Genomic DNA, 14811 nt, shown 5'->3' on the forward strand with positions numbered 1-14811 from the left:
GCTTAATCCCAGAGAATTTGGCAGATCACCCTGTCAACAGAGCAAGAAAGTGCAACCAATGCAAAATGAGGCACGTTGCAAAGGCTTCTTGGGGGAACCTACTTCATAAATGGTCCATTGTGCTTAAGAAGTAAACAAAGAACTCGAGAAGTAATTTGTTTGCATGAACTTTTAATACTAGGCAAATGGGTAAGCAGGGTGGATTAAGTTGTTTTCAAAAGCTATCTGTGCTTTTCAAATTAGGCAAGTGAAAAGACTGATTCAGTGGGTGCTGCTTGGGGCCTGACAGCAGCCATGTTGACTTGACTTGTGATCTGTACCCAGGAAGAAATAGCTCATGCTTTGCTCAACTTCCTGCTTCACAGTTATAGGTCAGTTCATCCGGAAGCCAGGGGGCATCTTAGTGAAGCACTGACTGAAGACACAGGAGTGGGGACCAGCGTGGCAGGAAGCCCTCTCCCACTGACCACAGGAAATGAGAGCCTGGACATCACCATTGTCAGGCACCTACAGTACTGCACCCAGCTTGTCCAGGTAGGATTAATGATCGGATTTGTGTTGGGGAGCCCAGGTTGCTTGAGTGCAAGGAAGGTGTGTTCTAACTTTTCAAATTCAAGAGTAAGAGTAATTCTACTTCAACTTGAACTAAGTGAAAAACTCTGCTAGGCATGCCCATCTTTCTCTACCCGTCTTAAAGCCTAGATCTCCGGGGGGCAGGTGGAAGCACATGGTTAGCTGTCCCTCTGAAATCCTTAGGTAATAGAGGAGAGTAATAATCATTATGGAGAAAAGGTATTTACTTACAAATGGAGTTTGTAGGACAGTGTAACTAGAGCCTAAAGACTATCCATGAATTTATTTCCCACTCCTTGGAAGATCAGAGCAAACTACTAAGGTTTCTAGCCACATTTTCCTGTTTTTCTTTTCTTTTTTTTTTTTTTTTTTTTTTGCCAGTCCTGGGCCTTGGACTCAGGGCCTGAGCACTGTCCCTGGCTTCTTTTTGCTCAAGGCTAGCACTCTGCCACTTGAGCCACAGTGCCACTTCTGGTCGTTTTCTGTATATGTGGTGCTGGGGAATCGAACCCAGGGCCTCATGTATACGAGGCAAGCTCTCTTGCCACTAGGCCATATCCCCAGCCCCTTTTCCTGGGTTTTAAACAAGTAATTCTGACAAGTGAACCACCACGCCCAACATAACAATTTTTTTTTTTTTTTTATCCACTGTATGGCTTGATCTCCAGGTCTGATCACTGTCCCTGAACTTTTTGCTCAAGGCTAGCACTCTATCAGTTTGAGCCACAGTACCACTTCCAGTTTTCTGGTGGTTAATTGGAGATAAGAGTCTTACAGACTTTCCTGCTGGGGCTGGTTTTGAACTGTGATTCTCAAATCTCAGCCTCCTGAGTAGCCAGGATTACAGGCCTGAGCCACCAGTACCAGGCTAACAACTCTACCCTTTTGTGAGGAAGGTCAGTGCTAGAAACACAAAAAAGGTAGAGATAAAGGTGTAGAAACCTAATTTCTCACACTCACTCCTGACTTGGTGAGTTTATGTAGTTATGTGGTATAAAATTACAGAGAAAGAAAAGTTGGGAACTCAGAGTTGTAACAGCTATAATTATTTGTAAAAATAAAGTACTTTTCCACCATATTTCCTCCCAGGAAAGACAGTACATAATCATTAGACCTCCCAAGTGGGAAAATGCTATTTACCTTAGAGTCCAAATGCTTTAGACCATGCATCTCACATCTATGTTGGCCAGGTGACCAGTGAAGTTTTCTGAAAGACACGGAAAGGAGAACCATTGAATAGCAATGGTATTCTTATGACTCCACCGCAAGTGAAACTATTTACTACTATTTTGACCTAGGGAAAGTGACTTAACCTCTCTTTGCCTTAGTTTCTTCATCAGTCAAATGGGAAGTATCAATATGGTCCACTTCGCTGGGTCATTATAAGAAATAACAGGAGCTCAGACCAATGCCTAGTATATCATGAGCCCTCTTACAGTGTGATAGCTCTGACTGTAATCATGATTTTTATACAATCTGTCCTTGATTGTCAACTTGAAAATAAGAAAATAAAACCACACTGTACAAAAATTACTGCACTTATAAGGCAAATTTTCTATGTGTAAACAGAAATTTCAACTTTCAAAAAGGAAAATCAGACTTATAGTACATCAAAGGAAAAATAAAGCCAGGCATGGTGGTGTATACCTGTAATCTCAGCACTTTGGAGGCAGAGACAGGAGAATAACAAGTTCTAGGCTATCTGAGCTATATATTGAGACTCTGTCTCAATAACACACATACACACACACATGTACATACACATTTTCATGCATGCACACAAATGGAAAGGCAACTTCATAGAGTAATTTGTAGCTCTACTAAGAAAATTCCAGAAGGCTTATAGGCATAAAAAAAAAAGTTTAAAGCAACAAAAGAATATCTGATTTCATCAGATGTTGCATCTAGCAGAGAATGAGGCTGAAACTAAAGCCCCTCATTGAGTTCATTAAGCATTACTGAGACTTTCAAGAAGGATGAATCTTTGGGGGTGGGGGTGGGGGTGGGTGTGAGGGGGAAAACCTGGGAGAGATCAAGGGAAGGGGTGGCATTATCGAAAAAGAAATATACTCTTTACCTGACTTATGAAACTGTAACCCCTCTATATATCACCTTTATAATAACAAAAATCTTAAAAAAGGATGAATCTGGGAAGGGAATGTTGACAACAGCAATGGGATTACAATGGTGTTATTTTTCTTTTTATCAGCAAATTGTTTTCTCCAGCAAAACCCCATTTGTGGCAAGGAATCTCTTGGAGAAGCTTTCTAGGCAGATTCAAGTGATGGAGAAGCTGTCAGCTGTCAGCGATGAGAACATAGGGAACATGAGCTCAGTTGTGGAAGGTGAGCTGATCCCCAGCTTGACCATCACACATCAACCCCCACCTCCCCCATCCCCCAACCTGGAACACATACCCCAGCAGCTTGTGCCTGCTCCTTGCTTTGTCAGGGAGATAGGCATTCTTAGGCCATAGAGCAGGGTAAGGTCTCCATTCTATGGGCTGGGCCATGCCATACTAAAGCCCATAAGTCGAGCTAGAGCCACAGAGCCTTTTCTGTAGAGCCTCTACCTCCAGGAGTCACATACTAGTGTTCAAACAGAAACAGCATCCATCCCAGGCAGTGTCTCAGGTGGTGCTGGCTGGTGAGTTTCCCTTTAGGGGTAGGTAATGAGGACTGTTGGCTAAGATAATGCCCACAGCTGGTGGATGTCTCATGGAAGATGTTTGCAAAGCCCACAGGAGAAGGTGGGCTGTGTGGATACAGAGGCCACCAGGACGATCCCTGGTTCTAAGAGCTTGAGAGGCAGAACTTGGCGTGGAGAAGATGCCTTTGAGCTTGAGTGATCTGGTTACCAGGCTCTTTGCTTTTTGTTTGTTTATATTTGTTTAAAGCATATATTGGCTTTTACAAAGGGCTCTGTCATTGTTCAAACACATATAGAAATGTGTACGTGTATATATACACATACCACATACACATAAACATATATATGTATGTATACATACATATACATATATGTGTATATATTAGTGCTTTGGTTGGTTGATTGGTTTGTACTGGTACTAGGGCTTGAATTCAGGGCCTGTGGTAGTCCCTTCACTTTCTTGCTGAAGGTTGGAGCTCTAGCACTTGAATCACATCTCCATTTCTGGCTTTTGGTGATAGTTAATTGGAAATAAAAGTGTCACATACACTCTTACCTGGGCTGGCTTCAAACCACAATCCTCAGATCTGAGCCTCCTGAATAGCTAGGATTACAGGTGTGAGCCACCAGGCACAGCTAGATTCGTACTCTGATTGTAAGAAATAGATCCCTCAGTCGGACTACATGTACCAGCCTCTTTCATAAAGCTTCCATCTTTTCTCACATTACATAGTGGAAATAGGGGCGTCCAGGCAACCTGGGATGGAGCCCAAATCTCCCTTGAAAATCTCCTTACATGTCTGCCTTGGGAGTCCATTCCTATGAGAAGCAGGTGATCTTGAGAGGTCTGTGAGAAGCCTGCAAAGAGCAGACATCCAGATTGTGCATGACTGATATCTTCTCTGTCACCAGCACACAAGAGTGTGACAGTGACTGAACATGAGCTGGTGCTTTTGCTCTTGGCTCATTGTAGTCCCAGAGCCACCTCAGCAGGGCAAAAGACCCTCCCCGCTTCATTGCTCCATTCCATCCCTTTCAGGAAAGTGTCCTGAGGCTGAGTCTCTGGTCTTGCATATTTATTTGCTATAAAGTTACAGGAGATGACACGGCTGGGAATATGGATGGCTTAGCAATAGAGTGCTTGCCTAACATGTACAAAGCCCTGGGTTTGATTCCTCAGCACCACATAAACAGAAAAGGCTGGAAGTGGCTTAAGAGGTAGAGTGGTATCCTTGAGCAAAAAGAAGCCAGGAACCGTGCTTAGGCCCTAAGTCTAAGCCTCAGGACTGGCCAAAAAAAGTACTGGAGATGAGATACCTGGATGTCTTTCTTAGGACAGAGCTGCTGATGTGGATCACTTGATACCTGGATTTGGGCTACATTTTTTTTGCCCTCTTGGCAAGTGTAAGGTTCACCAGAAAGGAAACACGCTACATGGTTCAGGCAGAAAGGAGTTTATTGGGGGGAAAGCAAACTGCCAGCCCACATAAAATGAAGGCATAGGGAAACAGAGGGGAAGGAAGAAAGGAAAAAGAGAAAAAGGCAAGAGAGAGTAAGAGAGAAAAAGAATGAGAGAGGGGACTCATGTTGAGCAGTTACAGTTTCATATAGGGAAAGGTGGGAGGTGTGGCCAGGTGGATTGGATGTGACCTCAGAGGAGAAGGTAACTGCCTCCAGCTGTGCCAGTTACCTAGGTAAATCAGGTACTGGGCACAGACTTAAACAGTTGGGGGGCATCTGCATGGAGCCCTCCCAGGGGTGGACCTTACAGCAAGATGCATTCCTGGCCCTCTGGACCAGAAGAATTTTGTAGCAGTTTTCAAATGAAAATCACAAACTTTAATAAAAAAATTTTAAAAACCCTTGGGCAATAGGACCCTCACTCCTCCCTTATCCTGTTGAGGGTACATATCACTGGCTCATTTAAAACTCAGATTGTGGAACAGGGTTGTTCTTCTTTTCCAGCCATCCCAGAATTTCACAAAAAGCTGTCTTTGCTGTCCTTCTGGACCAAGTGCTGCAGCCCAGTTGGAGTGTACCACAGCTCAGCTGACCGAGTGATGAAGCAGCTGGATGCCAGCTTTGCCAGAATTGTCAACAAGGATTATCCAGGGCTTGCAGACCCAGGTATGGGACAGCGATGGCCATAGAGTGTTTGTCCTTCTATAGGAAAGTGAGTACTAGTGGCATTCCCCTCACCCTTTCCCTACAGCCTAGAGATGGGGGTCCCACAAAGAGTAGCCCTGGAAAAGCAGCATGTGCCCTTCAGGGAAAACAATCTATTTGATTAGATTTAAGACAAAAATGATGAATGTGTTTTGATTCTGAATATCACTGTGACTTTTTAAACAAGCAGTATAAGTGTCTACATTGCTATTTAGGCGTGGACAGTTTGTCCTTTGTGTCCATGGGAAATATCAAGCTTCTCCATGGATAACCAAATCTGTGCTTAAGTAGGTGGTACGGTGGTTCAAGCAGTAGAATACTGGCCTTGAGCACAAAGAGGGTTAGGGACAGTGCCTGGGCCCTAAGTTCAAACCCCAGGACTGACAAAAAACAAAACAAAAACAGCACATCTGTGCTTAAGTCTCTGATGTATGTATACATGGTGATGTGGTGTGTTCATATACCACCTACATCCTTCCGTAGGCTTAAAATCACCTCTAGGTTTCTAGAATACTCAGTACATGGTAAGTGCTACAAATGATACTTAAACTGTGTTGATCAGGAAATAATGACCAGGGTAAAAACTCCGTACTTGTTCAATACAGATGCAACTTCTTCACCTTGAAGAGTTGTGGTCTGCTGTTGGTTGGATTGGAAGATATAAGAGCATGTGATAGCAGAGGGCTACCCCTATACTTGCTTTCAGTGAAATCTCTCCAGTACAGGATGGTAAATGTATAAATACTTTGGAAAAACTAGAGCCTCTACTGAAATTAACTATCACATACCCTATGGTTCAACATTTGTGCTCTTAACTGTAGGAAGAGAAAAAAGTGCTCACGTTCACAAGAAAAGACACGTATTAGGTGATACATAGCTTTATTTCCAAAAGTCAAAGATTCAAATGTTGGGGCTGGGAATATGGCCTAGTGGCAAGAGTGCTTGCCTTGTATACATGAAGCCCTGGGTTCGATTCCCCAGCACCACATATATAGAAAATGGCCAGAAGTGGCGGTGTGGCTCAAGTGGTAGAGGGCTAGCCTTGAGCAAAAAGAAGCCAGAGACAGTGCTCAGGCCCTGAGTCCAAGGCCCAGGACTGGCAAAAAAAAAAAAAAAAGATTCAAATGCTCAAAACAAAAGAATGGATGAATTAGTGTAATCCTACCATAGGATATTGCATAGCAATAAAAGAAGACTATCCAAAAAGAAATGTACTCTTTACCTGACTTCTATAACTGTAACCCCTTTTTGTACATCACCTTTATAACAGTGAAAAAAATTAATTAAAAATATATTGCTTCCTCAAGCAACAAGTTAGATGAGTCTCATAGATGTTTTTTGAAGTAAAAGTAAAGGTACAACTTCTATGTGTAGAATCTTTATGGTTCCATTTGTGTGAGTGCAAAAGCATCAAAGCACATTTATGCTGAGAGAAACCAAATTATCCATCCCACATGGGAGTGGCAGCTGGCGAGCTACAGCCTTCATGGAGACACAGGAAGGAACACAGGAAAAGCTGATGGCATGCTGGGATCTTCTAAATCTTGACATAAGTAGCAATTCCGTAGGAGTGTCTATATGTAAATGCCACCAGGCTTAATGATGGATAGATGAATGGATGGATATATTTAAGTATGTTATTTCCCAAATAGTGTTTCGGACACTGGTATCCCAAATCTTGGACCGGGCTGAGCCTCTGCTTTCCTCCAGCCTCTCCTCAGAAGTTGTCACCGTTTTCCAGTATTACAGTTACTTCACAAGCCATGGTGTAAGTGATCTGGAGAGTTACCTGAGCCAGCTGGCCAGGCAAGGTGAGACACTTCTTGTCACATTGCAGATGTGGCTCAAGATTCTCCTCTGGAGTGTGTGTGTGTGTGTGTGCCCACCTAGGTCTTGAACTCAGAGCCTGGGCACTGTCCCTGAGCTTTTTGCTGAAGGCTAGCACTCTACCACTTGAGCCATGGTTCCACTCACAGATTTTTAGTGGTTCATTGGAGATAAGAGTGTCATGGATTTTTCTTTGCAGGCTGGCTTTGAGCCACGATTCCCAGATCTTAGCCTCCTGAGTAGCTAGGATTACAGGCATGAGCCACCGGCCCTCTGGTCTTTTCAATTATAGTTCTTAGTCATCTTAGTTCTCTGTCTGTCTGTCTCTACCTATCTATCTCCATCTGTCTGTCTCCTCCCTTTTAAAAAACTTCTGAACCTTTAGCATTAGTTAATAAAACAAGAATTTACTGAGCATTCTGGTCATGAACAGAGGTATACCATTAACAGGAAGGTGGTAACTGATTTAAGATTTCACTGTAAATTTTTCTTTCATTAATATATTTGATATTTTTAGGATCTGACCTACAGGCAATGCTATTTTGTATGGCCCTTGATGATGGAGTTTTCATTAACAATAGACAGAAATGGACTTTACAAGAAGGCTGGGATAAAAGTGAGAAGGGGAAAAAAAAAGTGAGAAGGGAAGGTGGAGAACTAAATTAAAGAATATCCCAGGAAGGCGAGGAGCCAACCTAGAGGGTGGAGTTTAAGCATTTGTAATATTGGCAATAAAGCATTTGAATAGAGTACAAATCTCTCCGGGAGAGGAGCCAGGCAATGAGGGGCTGGTTCTGGCTTGCAGTTTTGTGCTCCATAAATCCACAGACCTTGCCCATGCAGATGGAAGGGGCAGGAGGAATGAGGTGTGTTCTTCAAGACCAGCTTGTCTGGCCCAGACCCAGTCTCTCCCCTGCTCTTTCCAGAACATTAACTTGGCAATAACTGACATCATGTGGAATAGTAAAAGCCCTCTATCCAGCTGAGATACTCTTATATAACTCCTCAAAGAAGAATTTGGTACCAAAGACCAGGAAGAGAAAGCTAAGGCAGGGAGACCATATTCCATGAGCACAGGTCTCATTATATAATAGTATTATTTCATGATACTAAATTTGTTTCTATCAAATAATCATATGAGTAAACATCTGCATTACTCAGTGTATATTGGTGGCAATTCACACTTCTTTTTCTTGGACAGTACTGGGATTTGAACTCAGGACATCATGCTTGCTATGCAGATGCTACAGCACTTGAGCCATGCCCCTTGCCCTTATATCTTTATAGCTTTCAGATAGGTTCTCTCATTTTTGCTGGGGCTCACCTTGGAATGTGATCTATTTATACTTCCTATAGAAGTAGAATTAGAGGGGAATTAGAGGGGCATGCCACAATGCCTAGCTTGTTTGTTGAGATGAGGTAGTCTTGAACTATGATCCTCTCAGTCTCTGTCTCCTGAGTAGCTGGATTATTCCATACTGACAATGGAGTAGTGTGGGAATTAAGGGCACCACACCCAGCCAGGAGTTCATATGGTTCCAAAGAAGACATACTCATTCACCATGAGGAAAGGGGACGCATGGCGGAAAACAAAAGAAACCCTCTACTCTTCTTTCTTTCATTATACAATGGAAAGTTTCTCATTATAGAAAATTCAGGAAACAGAAAAGTAGAAAGGAAAAAACATTTAAATTTCTCATTGTCCCCACTTATATAATTGATTTCATTTGGATATGCATGGGTCCAGGGTCTTGTACATTCAAGGCAAGTCCTCTACCATGAAACTAACATCCCCCAGTGGGATTATCCTTTAGGAAACATTATATCCTGCTTCTTAATTTGGCAAGTTCCATATTATTCAATAGTCTTTGAAAGCATTTTATGAGTCTCATAAGATCCTTCTATTTGAATGTCTATTCAAACACTTCCATCCTAGTGATGTTGGAAGTATTGCATTCTCCTGTGACTTTCTCCTTATAGATCCGATGACATTCCTAACTCATGGCCAAAGTGTCCCAGGGAGACTCAAATCCCACTGTTAGTCCTGTTGTTTCCATATTCTGGTTAACTGTGTTTCTTCATCAGGACCTGGTCACCTCAGTATGCTTGGGGATTTACCTAGGATTACAATTTTGCCAAATGAATATGAGTAAAAGAGATAGCTGAGATATGGAAGACTGTTGAAAATGTTTCTCTATATTTTCCTCACCATGCATTTCTATACATGACTATTAAATTCATCTATGCTCTTATCTGTACAGCCATTAGAAGGTAGACATCCAACTTCACATTTCCTCTCTGATTTGCCCCCTCCTCATTATAAGTACTTGAATTGTTAGGACTTTACTCAGCATCTTTATCATGGACTAGTTTTTCATAAACACATGGGTTTATTCTATGCATGCTTTCACTAAAAGTATATATACAGTACTGAATTTTTTATTTCTTATTTAAGTAGTACAAAGAGGTTTCAATTCAATACATTGCTTTATAAGTACAATGCATCTTGATCATTGCCACCTCTTTCATCATTCTCCCTCATCTCTCCCAACCCCACCCATCCTCTCAATTTTCCTAGTCCTATTTTTCACATATATACATTGAATTTACAGCTGCATTTTCCCACCCTTTCTATCTTCATTTGCTACCCATCCTCCCTTTGACCGCAGCCTCCTTGACACCTCAAGTGTCCGCTTCCTGGTGTTCATTTTGTTAGACTGTAAGTTATTCAAGAGTTACACTCAGGACTGGGAATGTGGCTTAGTGGTAGAGTGCTTGCCTAGCATGCGTGAAGCCCTGGGTTCAATTTCTCGGTACCACATACACAGAAAAAGCCAGAGGTGGTGCTGTGGCTCAAGTGGTAGAGTGCTAGCCTTGAGCAAAAAGAAGCCAGGGACAGGGCTCAGGCCCTGAGTCCAAGCCCAGGACTGGCAAAAAAACAAACCCAAAAAACAACAAAAAAAAAAGTTACACCCCTGGAATACTCCCCTGCATACACCATACTTTAGTTAATATGTTAGTGTATATATGCATATGATCCTGTAGTATACATGTTTACATATACACTTATAATTTAGATTTGCCTTCCACCTATGAGAGAAAGCATATATCTTTTTGGAGTACAGACAGCTTTTTTTAATGGCCACATTGTTGGCCTAGCAGAACTTGAGTTCCGTTTCCTTCCCATCCTCTAGTTTCCGTGGTTCAGACTCTTCAGTCATTAAGGGATGAGAAGCTGCTGCAGACTGTGAGTGATCTTGTTGCCAGCAACCTCCCGGCCCAGCAGGAAGTGCTCAGGACTCTGGCCCTGCTGCTAACCAGAGATGACAACGAAGTCAGCGAGGCTGTGACGCTCTACTTGACAGCCGCCTCCAAAAACCAGCACTTCAGGGAAAAGGTAGAAAGCCATCTTAAGGCTGCCACAGCTGCTTTACATTCCTCTCATTTGCTATGACATTCATTCTTTTATTTTAAAAATAATGTCTTATTAGTAATTTGAATTCTTTAAAACAACACTACAGAAATGTAAAGGGGTACCCTTGCAAGTCCAGCTTCCAGAGAAAATCATGAATAATTTAGTTTCTTCCTGGAGATGTTATCTAAATATGGTAGCATATAGAATTATTTTTGTTTTCTTTGGGTTTTTTTTGTGTGTGTATGTGTGCTGGTACTGGGGCTTGAACTCAGGGCCCGGGTACTGTCCCTTAGCTTTTTCACTCAATGTTGGTGCTCTACCAAGTGAAACACAGCTCCACTTCTGGCTTTTTAGTGGATAATTGAAAATAAAGAGTCTCATGGATTTTCCTGCCTGGGCTGGCTTTCAACCTCAAGCCCATTTGTTTTAATATTAAGAACTACACATTTTATAAATTACTTAGGAAGAAATTCGCTTGGTAGTTTAAGAAGAAATTGCTTTGTGTGTGTGCCAGTTCTAGGACTTGAACTCAGGGCTTGGGTGCCATCCCTGAGCTGCTTTTGCTCTAGGCTAGCGTTCTACCCTTGAGCACCACTTCTGGCTTTTTCTGAATAGTTTATTGGGGATAAGAGTCTTGTGTATTTTTTGTGCCCCAGTGGGCTTCACACTGTGATCCTCAAATCTCAGCCTTTAGAGAGTTAGGATTACAGATGTGAGCCACCAGTACCCACCTTAAGAAAAAATGTTTATGTAGTTGGTTTGGGCGGGAGGTTAGTTTGGTCTGGTCTTTTTGTAGTGTTAGGGATAGAATCTAGTCTCTCAGGGTTGTCCTCCCAGGTTGGTTTTGAACTGAACATCCTCAGAGGTTCAGATCTGAACTCTCTGAATAGCAGCGGTTTGATCCACTGGCACCTGGCCGTTACCACCCGTTCCTTTGTCAAACAGTTCACAGTGTCTCAGTGAATCTCTTCTTCCTTTCCAGGCCTTGCTCTATTACTGTGAAGCACTAACCAAGACCAACCTCCAACTCCAGAAGGCAGCTTGCCTGGCCCTGAGAAGCCTTGAGGTAAAAGCCTGACTCAGTCCCCCCAGCCCCTCTACCCCACGCACATATGCATGCACGCAGACAGACAGACATATACACACTCACACACGCACACATATACACCCATCCCTCCATTGGAGCCAGGCTAATCCAAGTATACCCAGAAACTTTCCCTCCATATTTGCAAGTTCCTCTCCTAGTGGTATAGCTTACCTCCTTTCTGGTGACTGCATAAGATTTGTGTAACATCAACAAGTAACAGGAAATGGTGATGTTTTGCAACAAGCTGCAGCTATCAGTTGGCCCTTGGATGAGTATCAGAGAAGTCTTTAATCCAAGTACTGGAAGCACAGGTCTGTAATCCTAGTTCCTCAGGAGGCTGAGATCTAAGGATCTCCAGGCAAATCAAGCAGAAAAATTGGTGAGACTCTTCTGTACAATTAACCACCAGAAACCCAGAAATGGAGCTGTGGCTCAAGTGATAGAGACTTGCCTTGAGCAAAAAGAGCTAGAACAGAGACCCAACCCTGAGTTCAAGTCCTAGAACCAACACAAAAAAGAAGGAAGGAAGGAGGGAAGGGAAGCCAAGCCAAGCCAAGCCCAAGAGAGATAAGATGATTTCACCAATACTTAACCATGTACAGCAAATATAATGGAAAAATGAAATTTGCAAAGAAGTATGAAAATTTAATGGGCCACTAAATTCCCAGACCCTTTTCATGAAACCATTGTTCATGAAGCAGCTAACCAATCTTAACTATGTCACCAGGAGGTGTTAGGGAGCCAGGAAAGAAAGCTAAAAGGTCAGTGGAAAAAAAAAGAAAAGAAATGGGCTGAGAATTCCCAACATAAAAGAGTTTACTTTTTAATGTTTGACCTCCCTTTTGCAAGGAGAGGCCTTGAGAAAAGAAAGAGAAGTCCACACCTTAAAGCTTGCTAAAACCCTGGATGGGCACTGTGGACTAGGGGCAGAGACCTGTGGGCCTGGTAGGACATGAAAGGGATTAATGCCTCAAAAGAAAAAGTTAATGACCTGTGAAGAAAAACAACCGTGGGAAATTTTTCCTTCCTTGTTACTTGGTTGAAAAATTACCTCTAGGTAGCCAAAAAAAAAAAAAAAAAAAAATCCACACTGATTGCTGTTTATGCGGGCATTCCTTGACATAGAGTGACAGGGCTAGACTTCATAAAAATAAAGACACAGGGATTTGCTTCGATTTTTATGGATTTAGCTGCTGGTGAAGGTTTAAGCAGAGGCTTCAGAATTTTGGTTTTGTGTTTTGGGTTTTAGTTTGTTGTTTCATTGTGCCTGTACTGGGGCTTGAATTCAGAGTTTGGGTGCTGTCCTTTAATGTTTTTGCTCTAGGCTCATGCTCTACCACTTGAACCACAGCTCCACTTCTGGATTTTTGGTGGTTAATTGAAGATGAGTCTCACAGACTTTACTGCCTAGGCTGGTTTCTCAGCCTCCTGAATAGCAAGGATTACAGGCATGAGCCACCTGCATCCTGTGGAATCTATACTTTAAGATGCTTCATAATTGATCCTGGGATACTCCACTAGGGTTATGAACCCCTAAGTAAAAGGTTTTTTAAAGTTCCTGCCAATGGTGAAATTCTAAGTGTTATGAAAAAAAAAAAAAACCAACAACCCTGCCTAGATGTCCGAGCACTATTTTAAACTATGTTCTTCTCAATAGGCTACTGAATGCATTAAAATGCTGGTGACATTGTGTCAGTCTGATACCGAAGAAATCAGAAATGTGGCCTCTGAAACCCTCTTGTCTCTGGGTGAGTGTTTTGTTTTTACCTAATTGTTTACTTCTGAAATTCCCAAAAGAAATGATAAGGAAGTTTCATGCCCATTGTTTTAGCAGTTTCTCTGCCCAAAGCTGTCCATTACATAAACCCACCCCACTCCCACCCCCCCACCCACATACACCATTCATACATGTACGTAATACTGGAGTTTGAACATAGAGCTTTGCTAGCTAGGCAGGTGCTATACTGCTGAGTGCTTGGACAGAGATCCCCCTGGTTATACTTCCCATGTAGCTAGGATGATTGCATGCCAGTGGGCCCAGTTATTGATTGGATGGAATTCCCACTGCCTTTTGCTTGAGGCTGACCTCTAATGGTAGTCCTCCAGATCCTCACTAGCTAGAATCATGGGTGTGAGTGACTGGACACTGTCCCTTAGCTGTTTTGCTGAAGGCTGGTGTTCTACTACTTGTGACACTGCTCCACTTCCAGCATTTTGGTGATTAATTGTCTGGTCTGGCTTCAAACTCTTAAGCCTTAGAACTCAGCTTCCCAAGTGGCTAGGATTATAGGCATGAGGCAGTAGTGCCCAGCCATACTTTTATTCTTATAAAGGAATTTGGGAGAGAGGAATGCCTTTCTAAATTGTATAAAAATGTAGGGGCTGGGAATATGGCCTAGTGGCAAGAGTCCTTGCCTCATATACATGAAGCTCTCGGTTAGATTCCCCAGCACCACATATATGGAAAACGGCCAGAAGGGGTGCTGTGGCTCAGGTGGCAGAGTGCTAGCCTTGAGCAAAAAGAAGCCAGGGACAGTGCTCAGGCCCTGAGTCCAAGCCACAGGACTGGCCAAAAAAAAAAAAATGTATGTAGTTCTTAGAAATAATTGTATTATAACAGAACACTCTTAAGACTAAAAGCTATCCTCTAAATATATATAAAAATATAACCCTGTCAAAAATACTACCTGAAAGAAAGCTCCCTAGTTTGACTCTAGTATCTTAATCACATGAGGGAGACTCATATCATTTATAATCACCGTGGAAATCCCATTCACTTTTAGGCCTTCTTTCTTACCGTTTTGGGATTAAGATGACTTTGTTCTGCTATTGAATCTATCATTCATTGTTCAGGAAACTTAGCCAGTGTATGTTTGTTCAAAGGATAAAACAGTTATTCCTTATATAGTTTTAGGTATAAAAGTTATTTAATGCTCTAAAATGCACTATTAATTTATACTCATTTATCCCTTAGTATTCTAAAATGTTTTAAGTAAACAGAACAGAGAGGTGTATAGTCAAAGATGTTTCTCTTTCCGCTTTTGCTCTTCTTTTTCTTCTTCTCTTTCTCTTTTTAATATTGTGGATTGAACCC

The 14811-nt window shown here is 42.2% G+C and overlaps 1 protein-coding gene across 5 annotated transcripts in view; it reads left to right on the forward strand.

Annotated features, from left to right (window-relative positions):
• Window positions 1–14811, forward strand: part of Ripor2 (RHO family interacting cell polarization regulator 2) — a 177879-nt gene that overhangs the window by 159219 nt on the left and 3849 nt on the right. For all 5 annotated transcript variants that reach the window (XM_048348366.1, XM_048348370.1, XM_048348365.1 and 2 more), the window contains 7 exons: window positions 366–534; window positions 2783–2918; window positions 5188–5349; window positions 7041–7199; window positions 10410–10612; window positions 11613–11696; window positions 13375–13465. In XM_048348366.1, coding sequence (XP_048204323.1) covers window positions 366–534; window positions 2783–2918; window positions 5188–5349; window positions 7041–7199; window positions 10410–10612; window positions 11613–11696; window positions 13375–13465 — 1004 coding nt within the window. The remainder of the gene's footprint in view (window positions 1–365; window positions 535–2782; window positions 2919–5187; window positions 5350–7040; window positions 7200–10409; window positions 10613–11612; window positions 11697–13374; window positions 13466–14811) is intronic.

The sequence above is a fragment of the Perognathus longimembris genome, chromosome 6, assembly GCF_023159225.1.
Source record: "Perognathus longimembris pacificus isolate PPM17 chromosome 6, ASM2315922v1, whole genome shotgun sequence".
NCBI classification, from domain to species: Eukaryota; Metazoa; Chordata; class Mammalia; order Rodentia; family Heteromyidae; genus Perognathus; species Perognathus longimembris.